The 13,851-nt window shown below is 46.0% G+C and overlaps 1 protein-coding gene across 1 annotated transcript in view; it reads left to right on the top strand.

Annotated features, from left to right (window-relative positions):
- The window catches only part of Msh2 (mutS homolog 2), a 57,519-nt gene extending 50,676 nt beyond the window's left edge, over nucleotides 1–6,843 (top strand). Inside the window, exons 12-16 of the mRNA XM_032908713.1 lie at nucleotides 21–266; nucleotides 1,248–1,452; nucleotides 1,975–2,222; nucleotides 3,454–3,629; nucleotides 6,468–6,843. Of these exons, the coding sequence (XP_032764604.1) occupies nucleotides 21–266; nucleotides 1,248–1,452; nucleotides 1,975–2,222; nucleotides 3,454–3,629; nucleotides 6,468–6,635 (1,043 nt within the window). The 3' untranslated portion in view covers nucleotides 6,636–6,843. The remainder of the gene's footprint in view (nucleotides 1–20; nucleotides 267–1,247; nucleotides 1,453–1,974; nucleotides 2,223–3,453; nucleotides 3,630–6,467) is intronic.
- The last annotated feature ends 7,008 nt before the right edge of the window (nucleotides 6,844–13,851 follow it).

Below are 13,851 nucleotides of genomic sequence, written 5' to 3'. Positions count from 1 at the left end.
ACTGTGTTGTGTTTCTTCAGGCTACGTGGAGCCAATGCAGACGCTCAATGACGTGCTAGCTCACTTAGATGCCGTTGTTAGCTTTGCTCACGTGTCAAACGCAGCTCCTGTCCCCTACGTGCGACCGGTCATCTTGGAGAAAGGAAAAGGAAGAATTATATTGAAAGCCTCCAGGCATGCTTGTGTTGAAGTTCAAGATGACGTTGCATTTATTCCAAACGATGTGCACTTTGAAAAAGATAAACAGATGTTCCACATCATTACTGGTAAAAAAAAAATTTTTTTTTTTCTCTTCCTAATGATGGAGTGGAAGTATGCTTTAAGTTGATGTGGAAAGTCTCTCTCTCTGGCATTAAAGAATGTATTGCTGGGGTTGGGGATTTAGCTCAGTGGTAGAGCGCTTGCCTAGGAAGCACAAGGCCCTGGGTTCGGCCCCCAGCTCAAAAAAAAAAAAAAAAAAAAAAAAAAATGTATTGCTCTGGGTGGTCATACATTCAGATCCTGATTGGAAGGCAGACTTTTGGGGGTGGCTAAAGTTTAGGAGATAATATTGTATGGATATAGAACTCAGGCACTGGCTCTCCAGAGCCAGTCCTTGGAGGTATGGTAGGATTGGTTTTGTGGGAAAGCTTAAGTGGGCCAGCATGTAAGACAGGCACGTGTTCTTCCTCTTGAACGGTGGCTTAGGACCAGAGACCAGAAAACAATAGGGAGTCACATTGTGGGAATTACGGTCGCATCCTGTCATTTTCCTAAGTGGGTATTTAAATGTTAACCCAACCCACATGAGTAAATTGTACATTTGCCAAAAGAAGGGTCGTGTAGCATGAGTTTTTAAGTGATTAGAGGAGTTTGCCCAGACCGGTTACTGATAACTAGCCATTTATTGATGAGTACAGTCGCTGAGTGGTCAGTTGGGTCTGCTCAACATCATTCAATGAGCCTGTAGGTGCCTGTGAGCCAGGGACCATATGTCTGTGGTAGCCCACGGCGAAGCTGAACTCAGCTGTGTGCTTTATGACTACTGTCCTGTTAGAGGGCTCTGTGTGGGCTTGTCTGATGAGATGGTAAGAAAACTGCATTTGGTGCTGTGTGGACAGTGTTCATGCATGTTTTTTGATGGCCTGTGTGTGGGTTCTGATTTGTATATCATTACGACTTAAGTAATTGTCAGTTGTAGTTTTGGACTAGTAGTAGCTTAATTGTTAGTAGAAGAAATCAGTGACCTTGCATATACACCATTCTAGGTCCCAATATGGGAGGAAAGTCAACATACATCCGTCAGACGGGGGTGATTGTGCTCATGGCCCAAATTGGGTGTTTTGTGCCGTGTGAGTCAGCAGAGGTGTCCATTGTGGACTGCATCTTGGCTCGAGTCGGGGCTGGTGACAGTCAACTGAAAGGCGTCTCCACGTTCATGGCTGAAATGCTGGAAACTGCTTCTATCCTCAGGTATGTGTCCTAGTCCCCTGGAAGTGTGGCCCTGTTTTGTATGAAACACATTTGCAGATTTGTCTGTAATAAGCACAGGCGTTCTTAGTTCAGTGTTTGTTTGCCTGTGAACTGACGTATTCTGTCTTATCTTAAAAAGCTGATTGGAACCCACCCGGGGGGGATGGTTGCTTGCCTTTAATCTCAGCACCTGGGAGGCAGAGGCAGAAGCAGAGGCAGATGAAGGTGAATATTTGTGAGTTCGAGGCCAGCCTGGTCTGTGTAATGAACCTCTAGGATAGCTAGGACCACAAAGACAGACCCTATCTCAAAGAGGGGGGGAGGGAGAGGGAGGAACAGGGGGGTGCTTCACACATGAAAGGCTACCAAACCCACTAGTGTGATTTGTATGTTCTACTGCTTTGAGTTTAACAAATAGTACTGTGCTACAGATATCTACAACCTCTGGCTCTTTTCGTCTCTGTCCCCTCTGCCATGGTGACCCCTGGACTACACTCTCTGTCATGTGATTATGCATTTCAGGTCGGCAACCAAAGATTCCTTAATAATCATTGATGAGCTGGGAAGAGGAACCTCTACGTACGACGGCTTTGGGTTAGCATGGGCCATATCGGAGTACATCGCAACGAAGATTGGTGCCTTTTGCATGTTTGCCACCCATTTTCATGAACTTACCGCTTTGGCCAGTCAGATACCAACCGTTAACAATCTTCACGTCACAGCGCTGACTACCGAAGAGACCCTGACTATGCTTTACCAAGTGAAAACAGGTGGGCTGCTCAGCTCGGCGTGGGACGTGGGTCTGAAACAGTGTTGGTGCATCCTTTACTCTCTGGTGGCATTAATCGTCTTTATGGTCTTAGGTTTTTAAGAACATAGTTCACCTCTGGCTTTCAAGTCTAGAGACAAGCAATATACATTATCTTTATCAAAATAATAAAGGGGGTACAGGGAGCTTGGTTTATTATAGCTCTGATTGTAGGGGACTATACTGGCATAATCTTTCAAAGGGTCTATTTTCTTTTTAATTAGTGTATTGTGCCTTGTGTGGAGGTCGGTGCACACGTACACGGAGTCTAGAAGAGGGTATGGACCCTCCTCAAACTGGAGTTGTGACCACCCAGTCCAGGTGCTGAGAACTGAACCAGTGTCCTAGACGACTCTACGATTTAACCTGAGGCAGCCATCTTTCTGGCCTTTTGTGGCCTTTAGACCTGATGAGTCCAGTGGCTCTGGAGTCTGCCATCCTCTGGTGTGGCGTCCTTTCAGAAAGGCTGGTGACCATGGGTCTAACACCGCTCAGATTACTGAATCAGGGGTGCTACCCTCCATCAGGAGTTTCTGTATCGGGGATGCTTGGTTCAGATAGGGGTTTTCACGTGTCTATCTTGAGTCCCATGACAGTGCTTCTGTTTTATTACTGTCCACATGTCTTGATGCTGTCCTTACTGTTGCCTCAGCGGGAGTTAGAGTCACTATGTCCGCATTATTGATACTGTAGTAGATCTGGCCTTCAGCCTGACACTGTTCTGCCTGTATGTTATTTGTGTGTTGTGTACTACAGAAGTGGTTTCCGAATACTTATGGGCTACGTGAGTCTGGCCTGGATAGAAAAGAGTACGTTCACCGGCCCGCCCACTGTGGGACTTGACGTGGGTTGACCGTGGTTTACTCTTGTTTGCTCCAAATTCCGGCTCTGATGGAAAGCATGGGGTGAGCAAGTGAACTAGTTTGCTCTAAACAGTTGGGGCACAGCCGAGGTGCAGGTGTTACTCAGGTCCTTTCCCCACTGCTGGTTTGCAGTAAGGCAGAACAGGTGAGGGTGTGAGTCTCATTGTTGGTGGTTGGTTAAAAGGTTTATCTGAGGTGCTCTGAACCGTTTGGCTAACGTATTTGAGATATAAAGTTATTACATTTTCCAATGAGGCGATAAGCAGGATATTCTATTTACATAAGTGCTGTTTCTTTCCTCCTCCCCCCACTGCACCCCTGTCTCTGTAGGTGTCTGTGATCAGAGTTTCGGGATTCATGTGGCTGAGCTCGCTAATTTCCCTAGGCATGTGATAGAGTGCGCCAAGCAGAAGGCTCTGGAGCTTGAGGAGTTTCAGAGCATTGGGACCTCCCAGGGACGCGATGAAACCCAGCCTGCTGCAAAGAGGCGCTGCCTGGAAAGAGAGGTGGGTGGGGCCGTGAGTCACAGGACCTCTGTGTCCTCGCGGGTCACACTTTCCCCGTAGGACTGCAGTATTCACTTTCCGGTCATTCTTACTGCCTCTGTGTTTCTCAGCATAACCAAAACTCCATCCCTGGGTGGTTGTTGTTTGAGGTAAGGTCTCACCATATAGCTCTGGCTGATCTACAACTCACTGTTGAGACCTCGATGACCCTGAACTTGTAGAAATCTGCCTGCCTTTGCCTCCAGAATGCTGGGATTAAACATGGAAACCACCAAACCTCTTCCTTTCCCTCCCTTCCTATGTCCCTCCCTCTCCTTCTCCCTTTTCCATATCTGTACCATTCTTCCTATGAAGGAAGGTTGGAGCTGGAGTATATTCCTGTGTAGAGCACCTGCTTAGCATGCAGGGATCTGCGGGTCTAGTTTCTGTCACACACATACACACACACACACACACACACACACACACACACACACACACACTCCCAGAACACCACCGAAAGTTCTAGATATGGTAATGGGAGTAAAGAGTGAATAATGTAAACAAGTGTGCATCTAGATTTAATTCTTAAAGCTATAGATGTCATTTGATAAGTATGACACCAGCAGCAAACACGGTTCGAGCTCCATGCTATTTAGAATGTGTGAGCAGTGTGTGTCTTTCTGAGGAGAGCTGATCGTGGGTGGGCAGTGTTTGTTACCAGAACTGGATCTTCTGTTGAGCCTTCTCTGTAGGTAAGGGGTCAGTTTAGATGTTCACACAGTGCTGCAGCGTACCTCTAACTTGTTTCTTTTTAACAACACAGGCTTGCACAGTAATAAAGACTTCACTGCTGCCTGGTCCTGGCAGCTTCACAGTGCCATACATTGTGACAGACCTTACCAGGGCATACATTGTGACAGACCTTACAGGGGCACACACTGTGACAGACCTTACAGGGGCATACATTGTGACAGACCTTACCAGGGCATACATTGTGACAGACCATACAGGGGCATACACTGTGACAGGCCTTACAGTGGGCATACATTGTGACAGACCATACAGGGGCACACACTGTGACAGACCTTACAGGGGCACACATTGTGACAGACCATACAGGGGCACACATTGTGACAGACCTTACAGTGGGCACACATGGTGACAGACCTTACAGGGGCACACATTGTGACAGACCTTACAGGGGCATACATTGTGACAGACCTTACAGGGGCACACATTGTGACAGACCTTACAGGGGCATACATTGTGACAGACCTTACAGGGGCACACATTGTGACAGACCTTACAGGGGCACACATTGTGACAGACCTTACAGGGGCATACACTGTGACAGACCATACAGGGGCACACACTGTGACAGACCTTACAGAGGCACACATTGTGACAGACCTTACAGGGGCATACATTGTGACAGGCCTTACAGTGGGCACACATTGTGACAGACTTTTACTTGGCATGTTTGTAGCTTTTACTCAGTGGGCTTTTTTTTTCTTTCTGAAAGGACAGATAGTTGTTATACAAAAAGGAAAACTATCCTAACTTGCTCATAATTTTAGATGTGGAAGGTTGCCCTCCTGGGCATAGAATGGTTTTGTATCCTTACTTCCCTTCATATGTCAAACTCACAGGTCCTGATGACTGGAATTCAGCAGGACTGTGTTACGGGAGTCCTGGTTTCCAAGAAAACGGAAACTGTACACTTGTGTTAGTATAAGACATGTGTGAAAAGTTCGCTAAAGGAGACCATGCACTCTTACTGTCACTAGTATAGGCTTCTGGTCTTCTGTCTTTCAGACAGTACATTTTTATCCTTACAGTGCTGGAGCTTGACTTTCCCTGAGTGACGGGTGAGGGAAGAGAAGGTTTGTGTTTCCTTGGTTTGTTTGCTTGCCTAGAAGCACATGTCAGAGGACAGTTTTCAGGGGTCAGTTCTCTGTTGCTGTCCACCATGTAGGTCTCGGGGATCAGATTTAGGTGGCTAGGCTTGCCTTCACATGCCGAGTCGTCTTGCCAGCTCATGTGATTTTAAGTGGAGAAGTATTTGCTTTTCCTGTTGGATCTTATGTGCTTCCTGCCTGTTGTCTACACGACATGTGGGTGCCAGGTGGTTCTCCTGTGTGAAATGGGCCATTTAGTTCTTCACGTGCTGTAATAAACTACATAGTCCTGACGTGTGCTTAGACATGCTCTAAGTCTTTGAATCCCTGCAACAAGTGTGTGAAGCTGCTAATATTGGTATCCTCATTTTTAGATGAAGACTGTGAGTTAGGAATCTTCCCCAAAAGTTGTAACCGTGTTCCTTGGTACAGCATTGAGCAGGAAATAAAAATGGGACCGTTCCATGCGCATATGCCATTTGTGTGCATGGAAGAGAATGTCACTGTTTCTTCCCTAAAATTTTTTCCCCAAGATTAAATTCTGTGTCAGTAAATCACTTAAGAGCTACTCAATCCCTTGTCATCTGAAATTACAATAGAAATGTCTTATTAATAGCTTGCTCTGGAAAAGTTCATAGCAACCAAGGACTTTGAGATTCTCAAAATTGCTTGCCCGTGATAAAAATGTTTGTTAAACATCTAAAGCACGTTTAGATTAAAATTAGAGAAATAGCTCATTGCTTGCGCTGGAGAGGTGGCCCAGTGGGAAAGAGCACTTACCGCTTTCCCAGAAGCCCGGGGTTTGGTTCCCAGCCACCCACGTCAGGGGGCTATGATCATCTGTAAATCCAGCGCCAGGAGATCCAACCCTGGCATCCAAGGCCCCCATGGACTCGTGTCACACACACACACACACACATGAATACACTGTAATGACTTTGGAACATGTGTTTTTCAGCAAGGTGAGAAGATTATTCTGGAGTTCCTGTCCAAGGTCAAGCAAGTGCCCTTCACTGACTTGTCGGAGGAGAGTATCTCAGTGAAGCTGAAGCAACTGAAAGCTGAGGTGCTGGCGAAGAACAACAGCTTTGTAAATGAAATCATCTCCCGGGTAAAGGCTCCGTGAGAGGACAGTGGGGCGAAGCCAGTACGGAGAGCTCGCCCTTACCCTGCTGTTTCCTGTAGTACTCAACACCAGAACCCGGGGAGCAGTGTGCTGAAGTATTTAGTGATACTTGAAACATGACGGTCTGTAGCTGAGTACCGTTTAAATGGGCATGGACAACTTTGAGCACTATGCTGAATTTTATAAATAAAATCATGTAGTTTCTAGATTTGGGGTACCTTGCATTTCTTGCATTATGACTTTTGTATACATTTACTCTAACATTTACCTGTAGACCTTGTACAGATAACGAATGTCAAAACAGACGCCTTGGATCTGCACACACACAGTACATAATTTAAAAAAATAGCCTAGTGGGGTAGCACTCACCTTTGATCCCAGTACGGAGGAGGCTAGCCTGGTCTATGTAGTGAGACCCTGTGTCAAAAGACCTGAACATATATCTTTCCAAAGTAATTGGGTGATGGGCCAGGGAGAAGGGCCAGAGCTGAGGGAGGAAGGAAGAGAGAGCTACAGGAACCGCCTCACCATGGGGGATGGTTAGAGTCTGGTGAGGATTGGCAAGGAGTAGAGAGAGGGCACTCACACACCAGCCCTCAAACAGTAAAAACCTGTGCTTCCTACCCTGGCTATACATCTAAGAGAGAGAAAAATAACAACCAAATGACCACACAGACACCAAAGGTTTCATTTTTCATTGGATCCAAAGGTCCAGCGTCCTAACCGTGGGTGAGAGTGTGTTAAAGTGTGGTCTGGATGTATGAAGTAGTCTATTCGCGTTAAGAAACCAAGTAACATGGGAAAGACTGGGCTGAGTCTTGAAAGTGTGCTGAGAGACAGACAGCAGTCACAGGAGTCCACCCGTGTTAGTCTGTACGATGAGTCTGCACAGATGGAGTGGGTAAGCTGTGGGTGGGCCTGGGGAAGTGGTAGCTGCCGGGTTCAGTGTTTGTCTGTCCTGGGCGCACCGAAGCCGTCCAGTGGACATGAATAGTCATGTTAGTGAATTGTATCAGTAAAGATCACTTCACCTAAGAGAAAAGGTAAGTGGACAGCTGTAAACACAAAAGGGTTCTAGAGCTGGGCATGGTGGCACACGCACACCTTTTTACCTTAGCGCTCGAGGGTGGAGGTAAGCAGACCTCTGAGCATGGTGAGTTCTGGGGCAGCCAGGGATACACAGTCAGACTTCCCCAATTAACCTATGTAAGTGGACTGCCTACTGCACCCTCCTCAAGACCTGATCACAATTTTAAGTGGCAGTGCCCACTGTTGCTCAGGATATGAGGGAGAATTGCTCATGGGTGTGAGCTTAATAAAATTGAAACCATGGTGCCAGACATTTAAAATATTCTATTATCCCAGGGCGCATTAGAATGTCCATGAAAGCTGAACAGAAATGGACTATAGCTCCACAAAGTGACATCAACAGACCTTCGAACGAGTCAAGAGAGACAGAAAGTGCTCCACCCTCCCCAACTTACACGAAATTTAATTTTTATTGCTTGTTTTATGAGTGTTTGACCTGCGTACATATATACACCACATCATGCCTGGTACCTGTGGGGTCCCAGACAAGGGCCTAGGATCCCCTGACTGGAGTTATACACCATGGGGAGTCCTATGTGGGTGCTGGAAATCAGACCCCAGTCTGCTGAATTCTCTCTCCAGATCAGTATGGAATTTAAGTGGAGGGTAGAACTGTTCACAGCAGGGTGTGACTAAAATAGGAATGACTGCGCCAGCAGAGTCATCCTGGTAGGGTGGACTTTTTCCCAGGGCCTCTGGAGAGAGAGTACCTTAGTGGCTTCGTGGGTCTTCTTTTGAAAATTACTGTTAAGATGGGCAGTTTTGTTTCATACATATAAATTTTGGTGTGAAGATAATTGAAAATTTAACCTGGTCTTTAAAATGTTTATTGTGCTCTTTCTTGCCATTGGCTGGCTTTTCTTTCAGGGGTACCAAAGACTTAGGAAGAAGGCCAACTTGAGTAAAGTGTGTTTGTTTGTATTTTGTATTTTGTATTTTGAGATAGGATCTTTAAATGACAGGCCAGGCTGGTCTGGAGCTGTAGATCCTCCTGCCTCAACCTTCACCCCTGTGCCACCACAGGGGGATTATTTGTTTATTTACTCATTTATTTCTTGAGACAGTCTCACTCTAACCCTGCTGGCCTTGAGCTCATAGAGAGATCCTTCTGCCTCTGTCCCTTGAATGCTAGGATTAAAAGCACGCACCGCCATTCCTGGCTCAGCCAGAGATCTTTATATAATTCAAAAGCAATTTTTAAAGTGAGCTGAAATATTTTCATCCCTTGGATGGCTGTGAAAGGGTGTTTTTAGATTGCTGTACAGAAGCATGTTGAAAATGGAAATCAGCTATGGTAGACTTAGTTGTTAGGGCTACAAGAGACCGAGTCCAAGACAACAAGCAATCTTGGAAGCTCTGAAAGCACGGCTACTTCCATTCTCTAAAGGAAGCTTGGGGTTCAGTTCTAAGACATTTTTAAAAGATGATTAGGATCCTGGGGACTGGAGTTGTATCCCCCACATTTGCATCAGACCAGGCAGGCCCTTTGGAACCTAAAGCAACCTAGTTTCTGTCCTCCCAAAGAGTTGGGCTGGAGAGATGGCTCAGTGGTTAAGAGCACTTGTTGGGGCTGGAGAGATGGCTCAGCAATTTTTTAGAGCACTGACTGCTCTTGCAGAGGTCCTGAGTTCAATTCCCAGCATCCACACACCATCTGTAATGAGATCTGATGCCCTCTTTTGGTATGTCTGAAGACAGCCACAGTGTATCCACATACATGAAATAAATAAAACTTAAAAAAAAAAAGCACCTGTTCTTCCAGAGGACCTAAGTTCAGTCCCCCATACCTGCATAGAGGGCCAACACTGCCTGTAATTCCAGTTCCAGGGGCCCTAGGCCTGTGACTTCCTAGAGTACTGCACTCAAATGTATGCATACTACCACATAAATAACATACAAACCCATAATTGAAAAGTAATACGCCATTAACAAAAAGTTCATATAAATTTTTAGCTCTAATTTTGTGGGGGTTTTGTTCACAGTTGAAATATTAATCAGTATTATCAGAATAAAACAAGTATGTTAGTAACAGATTTACAAAGTCAACCCAGGGTTAACATGAAATCTGTTGGCCATATACTCACGTTTGAGAAAATAGTTGGTTTTATATCTTAACAGTTTAAAACATGCCATCTAGAACAAGGCAGTGCTAGCCCACGCCTTTAGTCCCAGTACGTGGGAAGCAGAGGCAGGTGGGTCTACAAAGTGAGTTCCAGGACAGCCAGAGATACCGAGAGAAACTCTCGTAACACCTGCCACCCCCAACCCCCAATTTATCTAAGATGCAATATTGTAATTGACTGTATTTTTTCTTAAAAATTTTGTTGATGAGGTTTAAAGGTTCTAATGAAACAGTGCGAAAAGGCGTAGTGTGTGTGTGTGTGTGTGTGTGTGTGTGTATGTGTGTGTGTATGTGTGTGTGTATGTGTGTGTGTGTGTGTGTGTGTGTTCAAATATATTAAGTTGCCAGCTGTGGCAGCTTAGCTGGCCGGGTGACTAGGGTAGGTATATTTAAAGAATAGCTTGTTCCCCTCAGTCTTAATGTTCCACATACCAAGCACATCCTGTGAGACTTCTTGAGTATTAAAGACATCGTCTATCCTTGGTCTTTCTGCATTTAGCTCTTTTGGGGAAGTGTGTTTTTACCCTCAGCATATGGCATGAGCTGCTGATTCAGAGTTGAATGGCTCTTTAAGCTTGTTAGTTTCGTTCTGTTGATTAAAATGGTGTGCAGAATAGTCAGGAAAAGCCAGTCCCTGGTCTGAAATAAACATTGTTAATTAGCTTGTGGGGAGGAACAAACAAGGAAAGAGACTTTTACACAGATTTTTGTGTGTTTGGGTTAAGGAGCGAGGGTGTGGTCAGGCAAGAGGATGAAAATGCCCAGAATGGCCTATTTTTAGAGTGAAGCTGCAGGTGCAGCCCAGGAAGAAAGAATCACGTCTGCCACGTGTCCCTCCCTCTCTGTGCCCACACTGCCTTTTTTTTTTTTTTTTTTTTTGGACAGAGCTTTAGAATTTACACTTTGCTGTTGCCCAGCAGTGAGGAGGATTCTGACTTTGAGGCCAGGCTGGATTTACATAGGCAATTTGAGGCCACCTCCAAATTCTTGAGCTACACCATCTCAAAAGGCTAAAAACAAACAAAAACCCTGGCATAGCCTCTCTCAGATCGTGCAGAGCCTGGTACAGTGCTGAAGGGTAGTGACTCCTGATACACAGCAGCTACTGTAGATTCCTTCTCCCTCTTCTCCCAGGGAGGGAAACAGCTTGCCTTGCACGGGACACAGTGTTTCCTTCCATCCCCCTGGTTTCAGGCAACGTTCAGAATATACTCCAATTCTAGTCAGCACAGCTTTACTTTAGGGTGTGGTTCCTCCTCCCTGAAGTGTCCCCCTGCACATACGCAGCCATATTGGAGAGCCAGGAGCACAAGAGCCGTATGACGGTGGTGCTGTTAGATAGTTTTGTGTGAACTGTCCTTATTTTCTTGAGAGAGGGTCTCGAGCCCAGGCTGGCCTCGTAACTTGAGACCCTCTTGCTTCAGTTTCCCTAATCCTAGGATGGTAGGTGGGAGCCCTGATGCCTTCCCCATCCAGCCTCACTCATAACCTAGACCTACTGACTAAGAAAGGAATTCAATCTATAAAAAGTTCTTACTTTAGAGGATTACCACAACAGACTGTTTGCTCAGAATCCGCCAGTCACTGCGGCCCTACTAAGCTTTACAAGTTATCTAAGATGGAGATAGCTATAGCCTAGTGGAGAATAATTAAACCTAAGGCAGTTTAACCTCTCAGTTTAATCACTGACCTTCAGGATGAAATCCGCCACCAGGATCCTTTCCTTTTTTAATTTTATTTATTTTTTTATTTTTTTGATCCAGGGCTTCATGTAGCCCAGACTACTAAACTGGCTGTGTGACTGGGGGTGACCTCGAACTTTTAATTTTTCTGCCCCCACCTTTCAAGTGCTGGGGCTATAGGGATATTCCACCGTGCCCCGTTTATGTCGTGCTGGGGATTGAATTAGTTGTGTGCTACTCAAGAACTCTCAGCTGAGCAATGTGCCGAGCCTCCGTTCTCCCCGTCATGATCAGCCTCAGGTTTTAATGTTTATTATCAAGCAAACTGGGATGTTTTATTGTAGAACATTGGCTAGCTCAGTCATATCAATCAAGAAAATGACTTTCCATGCTGAGTCCTTAATGACAAAACATGGATTCATAACGTGCTAAAATCAGCCTTAGTATTTACTTCATGAAGTCGTTCATCTTAAACTTCACGAGGGTCTGAGAAAGACTTTAGTCGTTTGGGGGTTGGGGAGGCTCTTCCAAAGACTCCCTAGGCAGTTGTCTTAGTTGCTCTTGCCATGACAAACACCATGACTGTGTTTAATTTGGGGGGCTCACAGTTCCAGATGGCTAGCGTCCATGACGATCACAGCAGGGAGTGGCAGGGAGTAGGCAGGCGCTGACAGCACACATCTTTCGTTTGCTTTTTCTTTTGAAACAGGGTCTAACTATGTAGTTCTCATTATTCTGGAACTCTCTGTAGACCAGGCTGACCTCAAACTCACAAGAGATCCACCTGCCTCTGCCTCCTGAGTGCTGGAATTAAAGGTGTGCACAGCCACACTCAGCTGAGAGCTCACATCTTGATTCACAAACACGAGGCAGAGAAAGTGGTAGCTGGGAATGGTGTGAGCCTGCCCCTAGTGACATAACCAATCCCACAAGACAACACTTCCTAATCCTCCTCAAACAGTTCCATCAACTCTATTCCCTGCCCCTCCCCCAGGCTTGCTGCCATGGTATAACACAGATGCATCTAGTTCGGCTTCAAAGCTTCCCTGTCTTCCAGTCTCAACACAGTTTAAAAACTCCAGTCTCTCCTGAGACCCAAGGCAGTCCCTTACTTGTAACCCTCTGAAAAATCAAAATAGCAAATTGTATCCTTCCAACATCCGTCCAACATACAGTAGCACAGAGTATCCAAAAGGGAATTAGTGAGGCAGGTGAAGAAACACTGGACCAAAGCATGATGGAAACCCAGCAGGTCTGTAGCTCCATGTCTGATGTCCAAGGGCTTAGACGGCTCTGCCCTTCCAGCTGATTACAGCACACTTCTCTTTTGAGTTGGTTTCACTCCCCACATGCAGTACTCCTTGGCTGACATCCCATGGCACCTGTAACACCCTGGGGCGCCCAACACAATCCTTGATTTTCTTTTTCTACATAAACATTTGTGTTTATTAATTTTATTTTATAGTGTATTATTTTTATGGGATAGTTTATTTACATTTCAAATGTTATCCCCTTTCCCTGATTTTCCTTCGCAAACCCTTCTCCCATACCCTCCCCCACTGCTTTTATGAGGATGCTCTCCCATCCACTCCCTCCCGCCTCCCTGCCCTGGCATTCCCCTACACGGGCATCGAGCCTTCACAGGACCAAGGGCCTCTCCTATTGATACCAGACAATGCCATCCTCTGCAACACATGCAGCTGGAGCCATGGGTCCCTCCATGTGTACTCTTTGGTTGGTGGTTTAGTCCCTGGGAGTTCTGGGGGGTCTTGTTGGTTGATATCATTCTTCCTATGGAGTTGCAAACCCCTTTAGCTCCTTCAATCCTTTCTCTAACTCCTCCATTGGGGTCCATGAACTCAGTCCAATGGTTGGCTGTGAGCATCCGCCTCTGTATTTGTCAGGCTCTGGCAGAGCCTCTCAGGAGACAGCTACACCAGGCTCCTGTCAGCATGCACTTCTTGGCATCCCCAATAGTGACTGGGTTTGGTGTCAGTATTTGGGCTGAATCCTCAGGTGGGGCAGTCTCTGGAACCTTTCCTTCAATGTCTGCTCCACACTTTGTCCCTGTATTTCATTTAGACAGGAGGAATTCTGGGTTAAAATTTGGAAATGAGTGGGTGGCCACATCCCCCAACCGGAGGCCTTGCCTAACCTCTGGATATGGTCTTTACAGGTTCTCCCTACCCTTTGTTGGGCATTTCACCTAATCTCATCCCTGTTGGGTCCTTGGGAGCCTCTTGCTTTTCTGGCATCTGGGACTTTCTGGTGGCTACCCCCAGTTTCCCACCCACCATTGCTACACACCTCTGTTCCAATTCCT

The sequence above is a fragment of the Rattus rattus genome, chromosome 7, assembly GCF_011064425.1.
Source record: "Rattus rattus isolate New Zealand chromosome 7, Rrattus_CSIRO_v1, whole genome shotgun sequence".
NCBI lineage: Eukaryota > Metazoa > Chordata > Mammalia > Rodentia > Muridae > Rattus > Rattus rattus.
This window is presented reverse-complemented; position numbering and strand designations above follow the sequence as displayed.